A 16992-nucleotide genomic window follows, 5' to 3' on the forward strand; every position below is an offset into this window, starting at 1 on the left:
TGTTTTATAGTTTTCACAAATCTTGCACGTATTTTTTGAGAATTATACCTAAGCATTACATGTTTTTGGTGCTATTGCAAAAGGCAAATGTTTTTAAAATTTCAGTTTCTAGTTGTTCACTACAAAACAATGGCTTTTAAATTTAAAAAGTGATAGATGTACATAATAAAATAACCAACAGTATAATGGTGTACAATTCAAATTAACTATCTTGACCACTACAGATCTCTAGTTTTCCATCAAGAAAGCCAATGTTAACAGTTTATGTATGATCCCAGAAATACTGTCAACTAAAAGGTATATGTATACATAGATGTTACCACCTGTTTAAATTTACATACTGTTCTGCTCCTTTCTTTTTTCATTAAACTTCTTCTCACAAAGAAAATTATAAATAATATCAACCTCATTATTTTTTTACAGCTGTATAGTATTGCAGAATCAAAACTATCCTACCGTATCTAACTGGTGCTCTATTGATGGACATTTAAATTTACATAAGTAATGCTAAAATGAACATCTTTGTACCTATGTATTCGTACACATGTCCGAGTATTTATCTGTAGTCTAAATTCCTAGAACGATGAATGCTCAGATGCAGGGTATGACCACTTTTAATTTTGACGGAGAGTGACAAATAACCTTATGGGATTATACCAATTTATTCTGAAAACAGTATCTGAGAGTATGTCAGTATTAAAAACAAACAAATTCTCTAAGGTTATTTGATGCATACACACAGTTAAGAATTACCTAAACAGAGCCTAGGCTGGAGAGAGGATGAAACTGAGGCTATTAAGTAAAAAATAGGCAGCTACTACTACTGTAATTCACAAGAGACACAATGAGGGATTAAATTAAGGAAATGGTAGTAGGGCTGGAAAAATGATGACAAGAAGAGATATTCATGAGGCAGAATTTTAAAAAAACATTGAAAGTCTTTTGAGAGTAAGACCTGCTTCTAATATAAGCATTTTTTCCTAAGGACCTGAAACTCAAATACATTTTTGGTCAATAATGACTTGGTAGGTGGTAAATTTGATAGTGTGTGGCGAGTCCCAAAAGGTTTTAATATGGTATGCCCCAGGAACAGTCAAAAGTGGGTAACTGAAATAATTTCTAAGCCCAGTTAAGGAAATAAATATGTAATCTTCCAAGGAAAGCATGAATCTATCAACATATTTCTAAAGATAGCATGACTCTATTATTTATACAATAAATCATAACCTATCAAAAGCAATAATCTCACCATTGTTAAAGTCAACCCCTATATTATGTTGTCTAAAGAAACGTGTTGATTTCCAGTTCACAGTAACAGATTAAGTACCAGCATCTAATCTATCCCCCAAATTTCCACTGAAACAATACAAAAATATTTGGAAAAAAATAAAAAAAATGAGTTTGACTTGGGGCAGACATCAGAAGGCATAGGATATCCATAAATAGTAGTAGCAGAAAATGTGAAGAGACACAAAAAAGAATTTAAATGCTTGGTTGAGTGGGTATGCAATAGCTATGTTACTTTAGGCAAGTTATTTAATATCACTATGCTTCATTTTCATCATCAATAAAATAAGACTAATGATACATATTCCATGACGTTGTCATGAGAGTTAAATAAATGTAGCCACATAGACTTAAAATAGTGCCTGGTAAATAAGTGCAATACAAAAGTTCTCCATTACTGAGGCCCCAACTAGGAGACATATGATTATACTTCCTTTATGGTTTTTATCACATGACTTTCTTATATAGTAAATACAAGCAACCTTGGAGATAGTGCAAGTTCAGTTTCAGACCACTACAATAAAGCGAATACTGCAATAAAGCAAGTCACTTGAACTTTTTGGTTTTCTAGTGCATATAAGTTATGTTTACACTATACTGTAGTCTGTTAAGTGTGCAATAGCATTATGTCTAAAAACCAATGTACATATCTTAATTTAAAAAATGCTAACCATAATGTAAGCCTTTAGCAAGTCATAATGTTTTGCTGGTGGTGGGGGTCTTGCCTCGATATTGATGGCTGCTGACTGAACGGTGGTAGTTTCTGAGATGGGGTGGCTGTGGCAATTTCTTAAAATAAGACAACAAAGTTTGCTGCATTGACTGTCTCTTCTTTTTATAAACTACTTCTCTGCAGCATGTGATGCTGTTTGATAGCTTTTTATTTGCAGTACAATTTCTTTCAAAATTGGAGTCAATCCTCTCAAACCCTGTTACTGCTTTATCAACGGCATCTATGTAATAATGCTCTAAATCCTTGTCATTTCAACAATTTTCATAGCATCTTCATCAGGAGTAGATTCCATTTCACGAAACCAGGTTTTCTCGTTCACCCATAAGAAGCAACTCATCTGTTAAAGTTATATCATGAGATTGCAGCAATTCAGTCACATCTTCAGGCTCTGCTTCTAATTCTAGTTCTCTTGCTATTTCCACCACATCTGCAGTTATTTCCTCCACTAAAGTCTTGAAACCTCAAAGTCATTAACAAAGGTTGGAATCAACATCTTCCAAACTCCTGTTAAGGTTGATATTTTGACCTCTTACCATGAATCACAAATGTTCTTAATGGCATCTAGAATGGTGAGTCCTCCCAGCAGGTTTTCAATTTACTTGTCCAGATTATTTCTTAAATAATAAGACTTGAAAGTCAAAATTATTCTTGATACACCGGCTAGAGAATGGATGTTGTTACGAGCATGAAAACAACATTAATCTCCATGAGAGCTCTGGGGTGACCAGGTGCATTGTCAATGATCAGTAATATATATTTTTTCTTTTTTCTTTCCCCGCTAATGATCAGTAGTATTTTGAAAGAAATCTTTTTTCCCCGAGTAGGTTTCAACAATGGGCTTAAAATATTCAGTAAATCATGGTATAAACAGATGTGCTGTCATCCAGGCTTTGTTGTTCATATACAGAGCACAAGCAGAGTAGATATAGCACAACTCTTAAGGGCCCTAGGAGTTTCAGAATGGTGAATGAGCACTGGCTTCAACTTAAAGTCACCGGTTGCATTAGCCCTTAACAAGAGGATGAGCCTGCCCTTTGAAGCTTTGAAGCTTGGCACTGGCTTCTCTCTAGCTATGGAAGTCATAGATAGCATCTTCTTCCAATGTCAGGCTGTTTTGTTCACATCGAAAATGTTTAGCATAGCCACCTTCATTAATGATCTTAGCTAGATCTTCTGAATAGCCTGCTGCAGTTTCTGTATCAGCACTTTTATGTTATAGACAGAGACAGTTTCTTTCCTTAAACTTCATGAACCAACCTCTCTACAAGTTCAAAATTTTCTTTTGCAGCTTCCTCATCTCTCTCAGCCTTCACAAAATTAAAGAGATTTAGGCTGGTTAGATCTTCTATCCAGACAATACTTCCTCCATATCAGCAATAAGGCTGTTTCACATTCTTATCATTAGTGTATTCTCTGGAGTAGCAGTTTTAATTTCCTTTTGGAACTTTTCCTTTCCATTTCCCACTTAGCTGTTTGGTGCAAGAGGTCTAGCTTTCAGCATGCCTTCCTCAGTAAGCTTAATCATTTCAAATTATTTTGATTTAAAGTAAGAGACAAATGACTCTTCCTTTTACTGGAACACTTAGAGACAACTGTAGGGTTATTAATTGGCCTAATTTCAATACTGTTGTGTCTTAGGGAATAGGGAGGCCCGAGGAGAGGAAGAGAGACAGGAGAATGGCTGGGTCAGTGTAGTAGTCAGAACACACAATATTTATTAAGTTCTTCATCTTATATGGGCGAAGTTTGTGGCACTCCAAAACAGTTATAAGTAGCATCAAAGATCACTGATCACAGATTACTATAACGAATTTAAAAATAATGCAAGTTTGAAATATTGTAAGAATTATCAAAATGTGAGAGATATGAAATGAGTAAATGCTGTTGGAAAAATGACACTGATAGACTTGCTCAACTCAGGATTGCCACACAACTTTAATATGTAAAAAACACAGTATTTGCTAAGTGCAATAAAACAAGGTATGCCTGTATTTACCAAAATAATTTATGAATTTTCTTTATGGGTTTTCAATTTTTAGAATCAATAGACAATTTAGGAAACTATATATTAAAGCATAAGTTTAGTATTTTATTTTTCTTGGATGTTATCTAAGATGTGGTTTCAACTTTCAACTATGTCAACAAGAAATAGGCACAAAACAGAATAAGGAGAATTTAAATATTTATTGCTTTTATTTTACAAAAAGTTATATGAATACTATAATAAATTCAGAAACGTGGGTTCTTTAAAAGGTAATAATCACAGCTATAAAACTGTAATAACTTTTAATAGGTTATAATTCATTAACATAGGGGAAGACATCAACAGACACTGAACATATTCTTGTGTCAGAAAGAATGGAAGTGCTCAAAAATATATCTAAAGCATACAAAGTAGCTTTGAAAGGAATTCCCTCCGGATAAATCTGTGACAATTTGAGCACCAAAAGAATAACAGTTGTAGTCAATTTTAATCAGTGAACAGAAAGGAACAATAGAGGAATGCATGAGTCCATATTAATACTGGATTTAAAAAATAAATTTAAAATGTAAAAATGAAATAAATTAATAAAAGAAAAAGTTCTTCCTTATAGCAAAATGCCAACAAATAAATATAAAATAAATGACAGTCAGAAAATCACCATTTAAGTCTTCATTTGTGACCCTGATAGTAATAAATGAGCCAGCAAGAATCACAAATGCTAAAATTATTACAGCAAATTTTGATTAAAAAAAACCCAAGACTATTTATATGATTTTTAAAAAGCTTTCCACAGATTACTTATAATTACAAAACAATAAAATGGTAACTCTACACAAGAGAAAACTGACAGACTCTACTAAAGTGATCTAAGTTGGTATCACCAATAGTAAATAAACTGACATCGCATATCTCCTGATATGATTCACTGAAGACAGAATATCATTTATGTAGCATTCTTGCCCAAAATGTGTAATCTAAATCTAAACATGTAGAGCAGGCAAAACCAAATTGAGAACATTCTATAAAGTAACTGGTGTGTACTCTTTAAAATGTCAATGTCAAGAAAACCAAAGGCCGAGAAACCATTCCAGATTAAAGCGGGGGAGGGGGGGAAAGACATAACTAGAGGCAACGTGTTATTATGGTTTGGCTCCTGGGCTGGTGGAAAATTGCTGTAAAAAATGTTATTAATATATGATTTATATCAACAAATACATATAGAGAGAAACCATGGAAGTGTGCAATTGTGAAAAACTATTGACAATTGGTGAATCTGGTGAAGGAGACAAGAAAATTTATTTTTTTATTATAATTCTTCTATAATTTGACTTTAAACACTACTAGTACAAGGAAAGATAGATCACTGGAAGAAAAATTTCAGTTAACCTTGAGCAGTGGGACTGGGAAATTTCTAGTTGAATTGGTAATTATGAAAAATAAATAGTAAAGCATATGGACAATACGGTTCCTTAAAATAACTAAACAGTACATTTTAAGGTATCTTAAAAATATTAAGCATGACTGAGAGTTAATAATAGCAAACATTTTGGTAGTTCTTTGATATTTTCTCTGGACTCTAATTTAAAGTATAGAGTTGGAATCTAAAAATATGAGCTTGCATGGTCCTACAAAGAACTGGTTGAATATAGTTTTTGAATTTTCAAAACTGGGTATCTAAAGAGATGTTTCTAAGAACTACTACATGTTAAACAATTTCTAATTTGCTAAAATGAACAAGAGTATAATCTAGTAGTGATGCTCTCAAACTTCATACACATTTTTATAGTTTAAAAATATGTATCTAAGAAATTAAAGTTAAAGCAAATGTCACACATGTTCTCATAAAAAAACTAAAATAAATTGGGGAAAATAATACATATGCAGTGAAAAGTAATAGAAAACTGAAATAACCACAGAAGACAACACTGTGAGACTGCTACAAGTCAGTTCCTAAGACAATAAATGATACTGTATTGAATTAAGAAATAAATTTAGATAGTTACAATCTCCAAATGATAGAGTTGTTATTCTTATACTCTTCTTGAGGAAAATAAGAAAAGCAAAAGAAGAACATTTTAACTCTTTTATTTCCTTTCAACTTAGAAGCAAACACAGCTTGAGAATATTAGTGAATTGCATTTAGGCTATTAAAAAGTTTAAAATGAAGAGGATGAAAGTTGAAGAGTCAACAGTAAATGAAGAAAAATAACAGGGTCAATATTAGCTTCTTTCTACAAGCTACAATTAAAATATTTAATATCAGGGGCATTTGTTATTAAAAGTGGTTGTTACATTAAATGGGAATAAAAAACATGAATAGTGTTAGCCAACTTAAAAAATTAATCACAGCAATAATAAAGCACTGTTTCTGTGACTGACCTTTAATATAAAATTACAATTTTGTGATATCTACTGAAATTCTTATTGGAATTAAGTGTCATCTAAGCATTCTATACTACCAAAAGAGAATGGATGAATCACCCCTAAATACTACTTTTATCTAACTATGGGGTTGGTATTTTGGTTCACATAAATGAATGTCTGCAATGTTCAAAATAATTCTTAATTGTTAACAATAAGATTGTTATTAATAATAATTGTAATTATTAACAATAAAATTAACTTTAACAATGGTAAAATTAACTGCAATAACTTAACAACTGTTACAATAATTGTTAACAATTAACGACTTAATTCTCATATAGAATTAAGTTAGCTATTCTAAGTCTCTCCCAAACTAAAGAAAGTTTGTTGAATTCCTGCCCTTTCCACTCCAGCTTACAAAGGAATGCAAAGTTCTACAATCTGTTAAAGGTCCCCAAACTTATTTATCTGTGGTTCTACTACAAAAACTAAGCCATACCTAAGGCTTACTATTATCAATAATACCTAGAATAGTGCCTGGAATACAGCCACAATCAGAAATTTTCATTATATCGAATTGTTTTGAAACTGCTACTGTAGTATGTAATGATATTTTTCCTACAAGAGTAATAATGTTTATCTTAATGTTAAAATTTTGAGAACGTATAGCAAAAGTTCTATATTTTTTTCTGTTCAAATCCGAAGATATATACCTATCAGTAACATTCAATCACTATGGCAATAATCCTCAAAGGAGGTGGCTGCATTAAAGAATTATCAGCTACATTTTATGAAAAGCTTTTGATTATCCTGTGTGATCTCAGAAAAGCTTAGCTTTCTAAAATGACATAGAATGAATATCAATAAACTCCTACCTGTTCTGGCATAGCTCCATGTTCAATTCCAGTTTTCAATAATCTGTAGCAATTACCAAACAGATCCCATTTTGTGAGATCATGAGCACTAAAATAAACAAAAATGCATTAACTTTACTCTAGAGTGGAAGAAAATTTAAATTTAAGCTCACTTTTAGTGACTGGAAGAATAAAGTAATTTCATTTTCTTATAAAACTGTAAAAGATCCATAAAGGAAAGGTTCAAGTGCTGATACTTAGGAAGCAAGAAAGGGGTGAATGAGATGGAGAGAGGAGGAAGATGGAGAGAACTCAAGCTGTTATCAGGAATTCATTAAAGAAATCAGTAACAAAACCTCACAACATTTCAGTTAAATGGGTCCACCTAAGCTCACATTCCATAGATGGTAACCTTTCTTTCTTTCTGATATATTTTAAAATATATTCAAACAAATGTATTTTAAAATCCATTCACAATTTCAAAATATAAATACATGTGTATTTTTGACAGATTTGACAAAATGAGGGGAAAGAAAATATGGTAAAGCACAATAACTTCAGTGTAGCTATTTATATGGACTGAGGAATTCTGAATGATAATGCTGAGATTTTAAATCCTAGTAAGCTCTACTACTAAAAACAATAGATCACTGGCCATCAACATTTTTCCCCAAACATCAAAATATTTTTTTAAGTAAGAGTTTGTTTCTCCATGAAATTCCAAAAAATGTACTTATGTATAAAGAAAAGGCTTAGATTTTAGAGAATGCTTTGAAATCTGAAGTATTCATTAATGTAAGGACTGTATCTAAACATTTGTATGACAACAAAGTTCTCTATTTTCCTTTCTCTATAGAGAAGATAAGCCTACTTTATCATAAGGAACGTGCAAATTACAATTTGAAAATGACACTTATTTCAGTGAATGAACTTTTATACCTTATTCAAATCCAACTGTTTTGGCTATATAAACAAACAACAACGGTTCAGGAATAAAAGCTCATAGAAATAACTTTCATGGCTTTCCCCAAAACATTATTTCTTATTTAGTAAGATTTTTAAAAGCTATCAATTGAAAACTATAGCTATGAAACTCTAGCTTATGGAATAAGTTCATCAAATCTGCAAAAAAAAATACTGATTAAACGTTTACAGTATACATTCATTACATTGAATGATAAATCTTACTCCTTAAGTAACCAAATTATAATAAAACTCCATTATTAGTTTGGAAAAAATCCAAATAAATTTCCCACTGTTGTATGGATGTTAAATGTTACAAAGAAAATCAGTCTGCTTTATGTTTGCTAATATGTTATCCATTAAATCTACTTTAAATAAAACCACGTACTTGTGAAAAGAAGTTAACCGCTTTAATGTAGAAAGAACATTGTAAATATCGTCATCATCAGCTTCTTCTCCCTATAAATAGGAAAGAGACATCACCTAATTACTATAACTTTACTCATCCTCAAGTTCACATGAAAGTCTATTAATACTTACTAGTTCACATGAAAGTCTATTAATACTTACTGCCTGAAGAAAAATTCTTTATTATATAGGTAGTACATATTCACTGTTGGTAAATAACAAAATACAAATAAAGCAAAAAAAAAAAAGTAAAAAACACCCATAATGCCAGCACCAAGAGGTAACCAATTTTTGTGTTTTAAACAATGTCAATAAACATGATTTTATACACTTTTCTGATTAATACTTTAGGATAAGTTCCTTGAAATTACTGAGTAAAAGAGTATGTACTTTAGAGATTTAATAGTTATTTCAAACATTTTACTGTTTGTCAATTACTACTGTAGCTTCGAAATCACAACCAAAAGCCAAAAATAGCTGAAAAAAATTAAAATTAAAGATTAGAAGTAGGGAAAAACTGGTTACATGGATTAAAAAGAAAATGCTATCAGGCTGTGTCGGAGCATAGAAAGCTGTGAAGGTTCAGAATGCCTTAAGCATGTTGGAGGGACAATACAGGGGGCGGGAATCATAGAAATAATTATAAAAATAACCAGTTGGAGATGCTTCCTGCTATCTTGGGCACACCACTGTTAATCAGCCATCCCTTAAAATCACACTTAATTTTTATGTCCTATTCATAAGCACATTATAATTTAGTATTACTAAAATGCAAATTAGGTTTAAAAAACAGAAAATAAAAAATGATTTAAAAGTCAATCCTTAAGAAGATTTTTCTTAAAAAAGAAAAAAAATATATAACTTTTATGAAACAGATTCTTTAAATAAAAATAAAATATGACCAAGGTTGATCTTTATAGGATGGACAATTGCAATAATGCTACTAAGTTTAAAAAAGGGTAGCAAATTCTACTAAATTTTATTTTAAAATGGAAATAATTTACACACTTGCTAACTTGATTAGCCAAAATTATTACATGTACACATTCACTTTAATCAGTAACAGACCTCTTGCAATAGATCTTCCACAGAATGATTGAATCGATCTACAAACTCATCAATCAGCTGGCTTCGAGCTATGTCAACTCTGTTCTGGATGGTATATTCTTCACTGCATAAAATGCTATAGGTTTTACTGCAGGCTTCTAGAACATCTGATTCTACATGTTTCTCCACAACAAACTTAATCTGTTTTAATAAAGCATCCAGATGCTGAGGAGGAAAAAAGAAAAACTATGATATTGAGATCAATAACAAAAAATAAGCATTTGTCAAATAACAAATAAGCCTATATGACCACATAAAATTAAAATAATCCAGTTAATAAAATGGACAATAATAGCAGAATTTTTAATTTCATAGTATCTTACCTTTTCCATTCTACCTGTGCTATAAATCTCTAGATCAAAATACTGTGGGATTTGTAGCAAGTTTGCTACCTTCTCTGCATCTGCAGAATACTAGAAGGAAGAGAAGCAAAGAAAAAAACAAAGTAACTACTTTAATAGTGTAGTGTACTAAGCAAACTCAGTAATAGATTATCATAAAAATGTAAATGAAACTGTACCTTTGATAGCAACATAGGAAGTGTGATAATAAAATGCTCAGTTAATTTGTTTCTATCATCGATTTGAGTTTTTCTTTCTTTGGCAGTTAGCACCTAGAAATAAATTTAAATGGGCAAAGAGTAAGAGTGTTATGTACCAATTTATAAATCTAGGATGTTACACAGAATGATGAAGCATGGCAGATAATGTAACCAAGAATTTTAAGAGCGTAATAAACTAATCATTAAAATAAAAACATGTAATTTTATGCAAATTTCTAGTTAATATGTATTACTATTTTATTTATAGCTACTTATTTAAGAATAAAGTTTAAATAAATTACTACTTATTTAGATTAAATGAAAACAAAATAAACATTTCTATTAATCTATAATAATCTATGAATATAAAAATATTGCTACCAATGGAGAAATAATTTTTCTAGTTTTAATCTCAATATGTTCACAGTGATCTCCGTTATGTTAAATACTTTTCTAAAAATACTTCAGAAAGTATAACTTTTTAAATACCATCAGCAGCTAATAAATTTTCACTTACTTTTATAGCATATACTAACAATACCTTTGGACTCCTTTATATTTGGTTCTCCTTGAAACTCATAAATCTGTTAGGCAATAATCAAGACAGAGCAGTATAGCCTGTGGTCACTGAACAAATCCAAGCTGATGATGCCCCATCACCTTAGCCTGTACTCAACTAGTTAAATCATGCATGGTTCCAAAAATAAAATATTAAAATGCAAACTCAATTAAGATAACCATTTTTCCAAAACATTCTGCATGTTGTTGTTGTTGTGTTATCATTATTATTATTTTGAGGCGCTACTTTCACAGTCTATATTTGTACTGAAAATCAAGATCAAGCGAGTTTTTGACCTTCTGCTCCACAGGTTTCTGTCCTCCCTGAGCTTACCTTAGGCATTTTGTTATTATTTTGAAGGAATTTACCATCATAATGTTAAATGGTTTCACAAAACAAATATTCCAGTATAAATTGCCACTTTATAAATGTGAACCCCAATGTTTGAGAATATGTGACAGAAGTAATGGAATCTCCTATTTGACTCTTTCTGGGACTTATACATATAAAAGAATCATTTTGGAATGATTATTATGTTTAGTTCTGCATAAATCAATGAAAAGGATTATGTATAAAGTAGAAATACGTCTAGGAATGTATTTGGGCTATTGAAAAGTCTTGAAATTCATTTGAGAATGTATGAAAGGTCTAAAAATGTTGATTTTAGGGAAATAGCTATCATTGATTAAATGATCATTAGGTCAGGCACTCATTTAATCCTCACAATCTCTCTGATGGGATAGCAAAAATGGCATAATACCTATGAAGGGGAAATTTGCCAATATCTAACAGAACTGTATACATATTTTTCTTTTGACCTGGTGATCCCACTTTTAGCAATCTATCCTACCAACACACCTGGTACAAGCATGAAATGACACAAGATTATTCACAACAAATTATTTCTAACAGAAAAGACTAGCAACAACCCCCGCCCCCACCCCCAAAAGACACTCAATAGTGTCATTTTAATCCACATAATGGATACCATGTAGCCACAAGAGGATGAAGATCTCCAAATAAAGTTAGGGAATGATATCCAGGATATATTGTTAAATGGAAAAAATAAGGTACAGAACACTATATAAGGTATGCTACTTTTGAAGATTGAGAAAGAAGAGGAAGTAGAATAAGATACATATATCTGTATGTGTGCATGCATTTACCTATATTTACGAAATGAAACACTGCAAAGATAAACCAAAAACAAATAAAAACAGTTACTGGTAGGAATGGGGTGTACAGGGAGATATATTAGAAAGACTTGTCTGAATGTATATTTTTACATAGTTTCGATGTCATGTAAATGTTTTACACATTTCCATAAAAGAAAAATGAGAATACAGAATCATAGAGGCAAAAAACCCTGTTATGTTAAATTTAAGTCAAAAATTTATCAATAAGAATGTTTTTAACATATATATTTATATATAGAAACAAATTTCTTAGTTCTGTCTACTAAAAGTGCCTAGCAGAAATGATAACCAGTTAGTTGACAATGAATACTCTCAGTGCCAAGATTTTGATATTTAAATACTATTCTATATTGAAAGCAATCAGGGCTCAATGGAGATTCCTGTGCTAGGACAGTGTAGGATCAGCCTCTCAATGACTCCTGTCTCCAGTTATTCATGCCTTTATAAGTCTCTTCCAACAATGAATAAAGCTGACATGTGTAACACTAGGATATTGGGGAAATAATTCTGTGTGACTTTTGAGGGTTAGGTTAAACAAACAAACAAACAAACAAAAAACACAGAAGTGCCCACCTTACTATCTTGGATCAATCATTCTACTACACTCTGTCTTGGATCATTCACTTTGGGGAAGAGTGGCAGCTGTGTCATGAGAACACTCTAACAGAACTGAGAGGTCCACACAGTGAGGATCTAAGGCTTCCAACCAACAATTGACACTAACTTGCGTGCCATGTGAGAGAGTCATTATGGAAATAGTATATTAACAATCAAGCCTTCAGAGGCTAAAGCCCTGGCTAACATCTTAACTGAAACCCTACGAGAGACCCTTAGCCAAAAGAAGAGCTAAGCCACTTCCAAGTTTCTCATCCACAGAAACTATGAAATAATAAAGGCTTATTATTTTAAGTCTCTTAACTCTGTAATTTAAGATTTTAAGTAATTTTTTATATACCAATAGATAATATAAACATTAAAGGTAGAAAGTCAACTTGGGTATCTTGCTCCAAAAAATGATAAGACATATCAAAAGGTTAAGAAATTAGCCTGAATAGGTTCTCAAAGTTGGGGTAATACATATCTTTAAATTTTTACTTTGGAAAATTTCAAGAATACTCATTCTACCATTATTATTTTATCAATTCCCCTAAAGTATTTTTTTCAGAAGCATTTTAAGGCAAATTTTTTGTCATTTCACCCATAAATATTTAAGTATATGTCTCTGACAGAGGAAGACTTAATAAAACTTATCATTGCCAACAAAATTAAACAATAATTCCTTGGTATCATTTCATACCCAGTCCACAGTTTTCTCGATATCCACTTTTGGGACTCTTTCCTACATGTGTATTCTTACATTTAATGTAATTTTTGATATGGTTGAATTTATGTCAGCCATTTTGCTAGTTATCTGTATGTCTCATGTCTTTTTTGTGTTTCTGTGTTACTGCTTTCTTTGGGGTTAAACATTTTTAGTGTACTATTGTAACTTCACTATTGATTTTGTTTTTCTTTTTTAGGTATGAGTGGTTGTTTTAGCGATTACAATATACTTTTTTAACTTATTACAAAAGACTCCAGGTTAATACTAAATTAATTATAGTGAAATATAGCAATTTTGTTCCAATATAGTTCCATTTCCTATGGCCTTCTTTGTGCTTTTGTTGTCACATATATCTATGTATCATATAATCTTCATACTACAGTGCCATGATTATTGCTTTAAATAATCTCATGTCCCTTTAAAGAAATTAAAAGAAAAATGTATATATAAAATACACAGCTTTTTCTATCCACCACATATTTACTATTTATGGTACTCTTCATGCCTTCTTGTTGATTAGTTAATACCTAGTATTATTCTTTAGAGCATGAAAAACTTCCTTTAATATTTCTTCTAAGGCAGATCTTTTAACAACATGTCCCTCAATTTTTATTTATGTGGGAATATTCTTATTTCACCTTCTTATTTAAAAGATAATTTTACTAGATTTAGAATTCTTGTTTGGCAATTTTGTTGTCCTTCAGTGAACATATCATTCTATGTCTTCTGGCCTCCACAGTTTTTGATAAATCAACATGACACAGTTGCCACTCTTTCCCAAAGTGAATTATAATCCTATTGCTGCTGCACTCTCTGGACCTAATGAGAAGCCATTTCTGTTGTCTGCTTTTTTCCCTGATCACATTTTACTGTTTTATTTCATGGATGTAATTCTGGAAAAGTAGACATATATGGACAATATATTACCATAACTATGCAATTTAACTTACTTATTTAAGTTTCATTTAAAAAATTTGTGATCTTTAACTTAATCTGTGTAATTATCTCTCCTATGGTGTGTAGCCTCTGCTTAGAATTTTTATTCTTATTGTTTTATATAGCTTGTTTTCTTAGGAGTACCACGTTTTTCAACAGATTACTGGTCAGTCAATGATTTGGGCAGAGGTTGTGCTCAAATATTTGTCTAATCAATAAGGCTTCTCCCTTCTGAGATCTGATCTTTTGGTTAAAGCATATTCAAAGTTCAGTCAGTTCTTAAGTTTGGCTTGACTTTTATTTTCTGTTGTTCTCTCAGGTTCCTCAGTCAGCCAAAGATGTGTAGAGAGCTAATCTTTTTTATGGATTCCTTATTTCCAGGATTTTTTAGATTTTTGGCTGGTTCATTGTTACCAACTGGGACCACAACCACTGAATATCACAACTGTGAGTTTTCCTTGGTTGTTTCTACCAAGTTTGCCACTTCTAGTTGACAAAAGGACATTTGCTACTTGTGCATTATAGAGTCTACTCCCTCTGACAGCAAAACTCCTGGTTTTTGTAGACAACACCACTCTGGTAAGATTATAGATCTTATCAACCAAACTTGTGGGGCTGTGTATATTGTAAGAAGGCAAGAAGGCCATATATTCTTGATGCTTTTGCTGGAAGCTTTAGCAGTTTTTCAAGAAAAATGCTTCTCAACTTGTTTATCTTTGGTAAATTTCCAGAACTCTGACACTTTTGTTTGTTTGTTTTTACATTTAAAAATATTTTTATACTTTTTCTTTTTTGGCAGAGGGGAATTGCCTACCAGTTTTCATAACACTAGAGTCAGCCCTCCCAACTATGATTATCTCAATTCATCTTTAATACCAATAAAACTTACATTATTAGCCCTCATATTAGAGATGAGGAAATAAAGGCACAAAGAAAATAATATCCAAAGATTATATAGTTGCTAAATGGAAGGGCTTGCAAATTAGGCAGTTTGCCTTCAGAGCCTTTCTGCACATCTAACAGATATGAATGGGAAAATTCTTAAAAGCACTAGAGTAAAAGCAGGTCCAGGTGCTATAGGAACATGGAAGAAAATAATCTACTTTTAGAACCTGAGTATAGCAGATAGGATATAAAGATGAAACATCACAGTACGTTTCATTTGCAAAAATATCATATTTTTAGGGATACACATATCAGCAAAATTTCCAAATATTTATGACAGTTAATAACATTAAAAACCTTGTGGCAGATTTCTCACTAATATAACTTACTCTTTTGCCAGTACCCCTTCCCACGGGAGGATGTGCCTCAGCGGCTTGACGAATTGTACAAACCATGAGCTCTATAAGAGCACTCTCTTGACGGTCAGACATTGCTAAGGTGAAACAAAACACATTAGTATGAATAGATTTACAATAAAAATGTATTAAAAATAAACACAATTATAAAAAACTGTAAACATTTTATTACTGATTAAAGACTGAAGTTAAATTCTGTACTTTTTAAAAAAAGTAGTATGTGCTTAATATAAGTCAAACAAGAAAGAGGTATACAAAATAAAAAGATGATAAATTATGGTTTCTTCTAATACCTGGCCTTTTCTAAAACCATGAACCACCAGAATTTTACTGTATTTCCTTTTACATCATTTCAAAGTTTATATAAGTTATTTATTTTTTGTTTTTTATTTTTTTACATCTACAGCACCCAGTCTTCCTAGGTGGTCTCTCATCTAAGTACCAACCAGGCCTGACTCTGCTTAGCTTCTGAGATCAGATGAGATCAGGCCTGTTCAGGGTAGCATGGCCATAGACAAATTATTATTTTTTTTTAATAAAAGATCATGCTAAATATTTTTAAATTAACAATAGATTTTGAATATTCTTCAAGTCACCGCATTCTCATATGAATAATTACCTTAAATAATTCAATCATTGTTTTAATATTTTAATTGTCTTAGGAAAAATACATGAACTTTAGTTTATCTTAGAAAAGCTACATGAAATAACTAGCTTTTCCATTTATACTCCATATTCCAGTACCTAATATGAAAAAGCTTTCCACCCAATAAAACAATTAAGTTTCTATTTTTATGATTCTAGAATTCCATAATTTTTTCACATTTGGCTGGGGATAAAAAAAAATGACCAGGTTGTCTATGAACTAAATACATTTAGTTTTATTTAGGAAGAAAACATAGTTCTATGGAAAGCGAGGAAAAAGAAAACAAGTTATCTCAACTATGGAAACATTCCCCTACTATTCACTAAAATCAGATTAGTGTTGAAAAATAACCCACTTTACGCAGTGTCCAATGACATCAGTTTTGTTATTTCCTTTATAATTTGAAATCATTCACTTAGACAAGGTAAATGTAAAACAGTTGAAATTTAATTGAAAGCCCTTTTGGGATATGACAGCAAAATCAGATAATAAAATTGAAAGCAAGCAAGCCTTAAGCCACATACAAGAGTCAAATACAATGACCGAAACAAACAGGTACTTGTTCATACTATGAATTGTCAGATAACTACGCAACTTTCTAAGTCTTCAGAAACCTCTTTGCACGTCATCTCCATTTCCTCATTACTGACTTCATTCTTACCACCATGAACTCTGACTTCTCTCCTTACTACCATTGGAAAAAAATGCTTAAAAGTCACCAATGACCTATATCATCTAGTCTTTTTTCTCCTTAGCAATGTTAACCTATTAACTGTAGCTCTCTTGAAC

General features: G+C 31.5%; 1 protein-coding gene and 1 pseudogene across 3 annotated transcripts in view; both read right to left on the minus strand.

Moving 5' to 3' along the window:
- STAG1 (STAG1 cohesin complex component) overlaps positions 1-16992 on the minus strand; it is a 326589-nt gene that overhangs the window by 66728 nt on the left and 242869 nt on the right. For all 3 annotated transcript variants that reach the window (XM_039837228.1, XM_039837229.1, XM_039837230.1), the window contains 6 exons: positions 15531-15634; positions 10221-10313; positions 10024-10113; positions 9662-9865; positions 8574-8644; positions 7244-7331 (listed from right to left, as the gene is read on the minus strand). In XM_039837228.1, the coding sequence (XP_039693162.1) occupies positions 7244-7331; positions 8574-8644; positions 9662-9865; positions 10024-10113; positions 10221-10313; positions 15531-15634 (650 nt within the window). The remainder of the gene's footprint in view (positions 1-7243; positions 7332-8573; positions 8645-9661; positions 9866-10023; positions 10114-10220; positions 10314-15530; positions 15635-16992) is intronic.
- Positions 15955-16073, minus strand: LOC120582548 (uncharacterized; annotated as a pseudogene).

The sequence above is a fragment of the Pteropus medius genome, unplaced genomic scaffold (assembly GCF_902729225.1).
Source record: "Pteropus medius unplaced genomic scaffold, Ma_sr-lr_union100, whole genome shotgun sequence".
NCBI classification, from domain to species: domain Eukaryota; kingdom Metazoa; phylum Chordata; class Mammalia; order Chiroptera; family Pteropodidae; genus Pteropus; species Pteropus medius.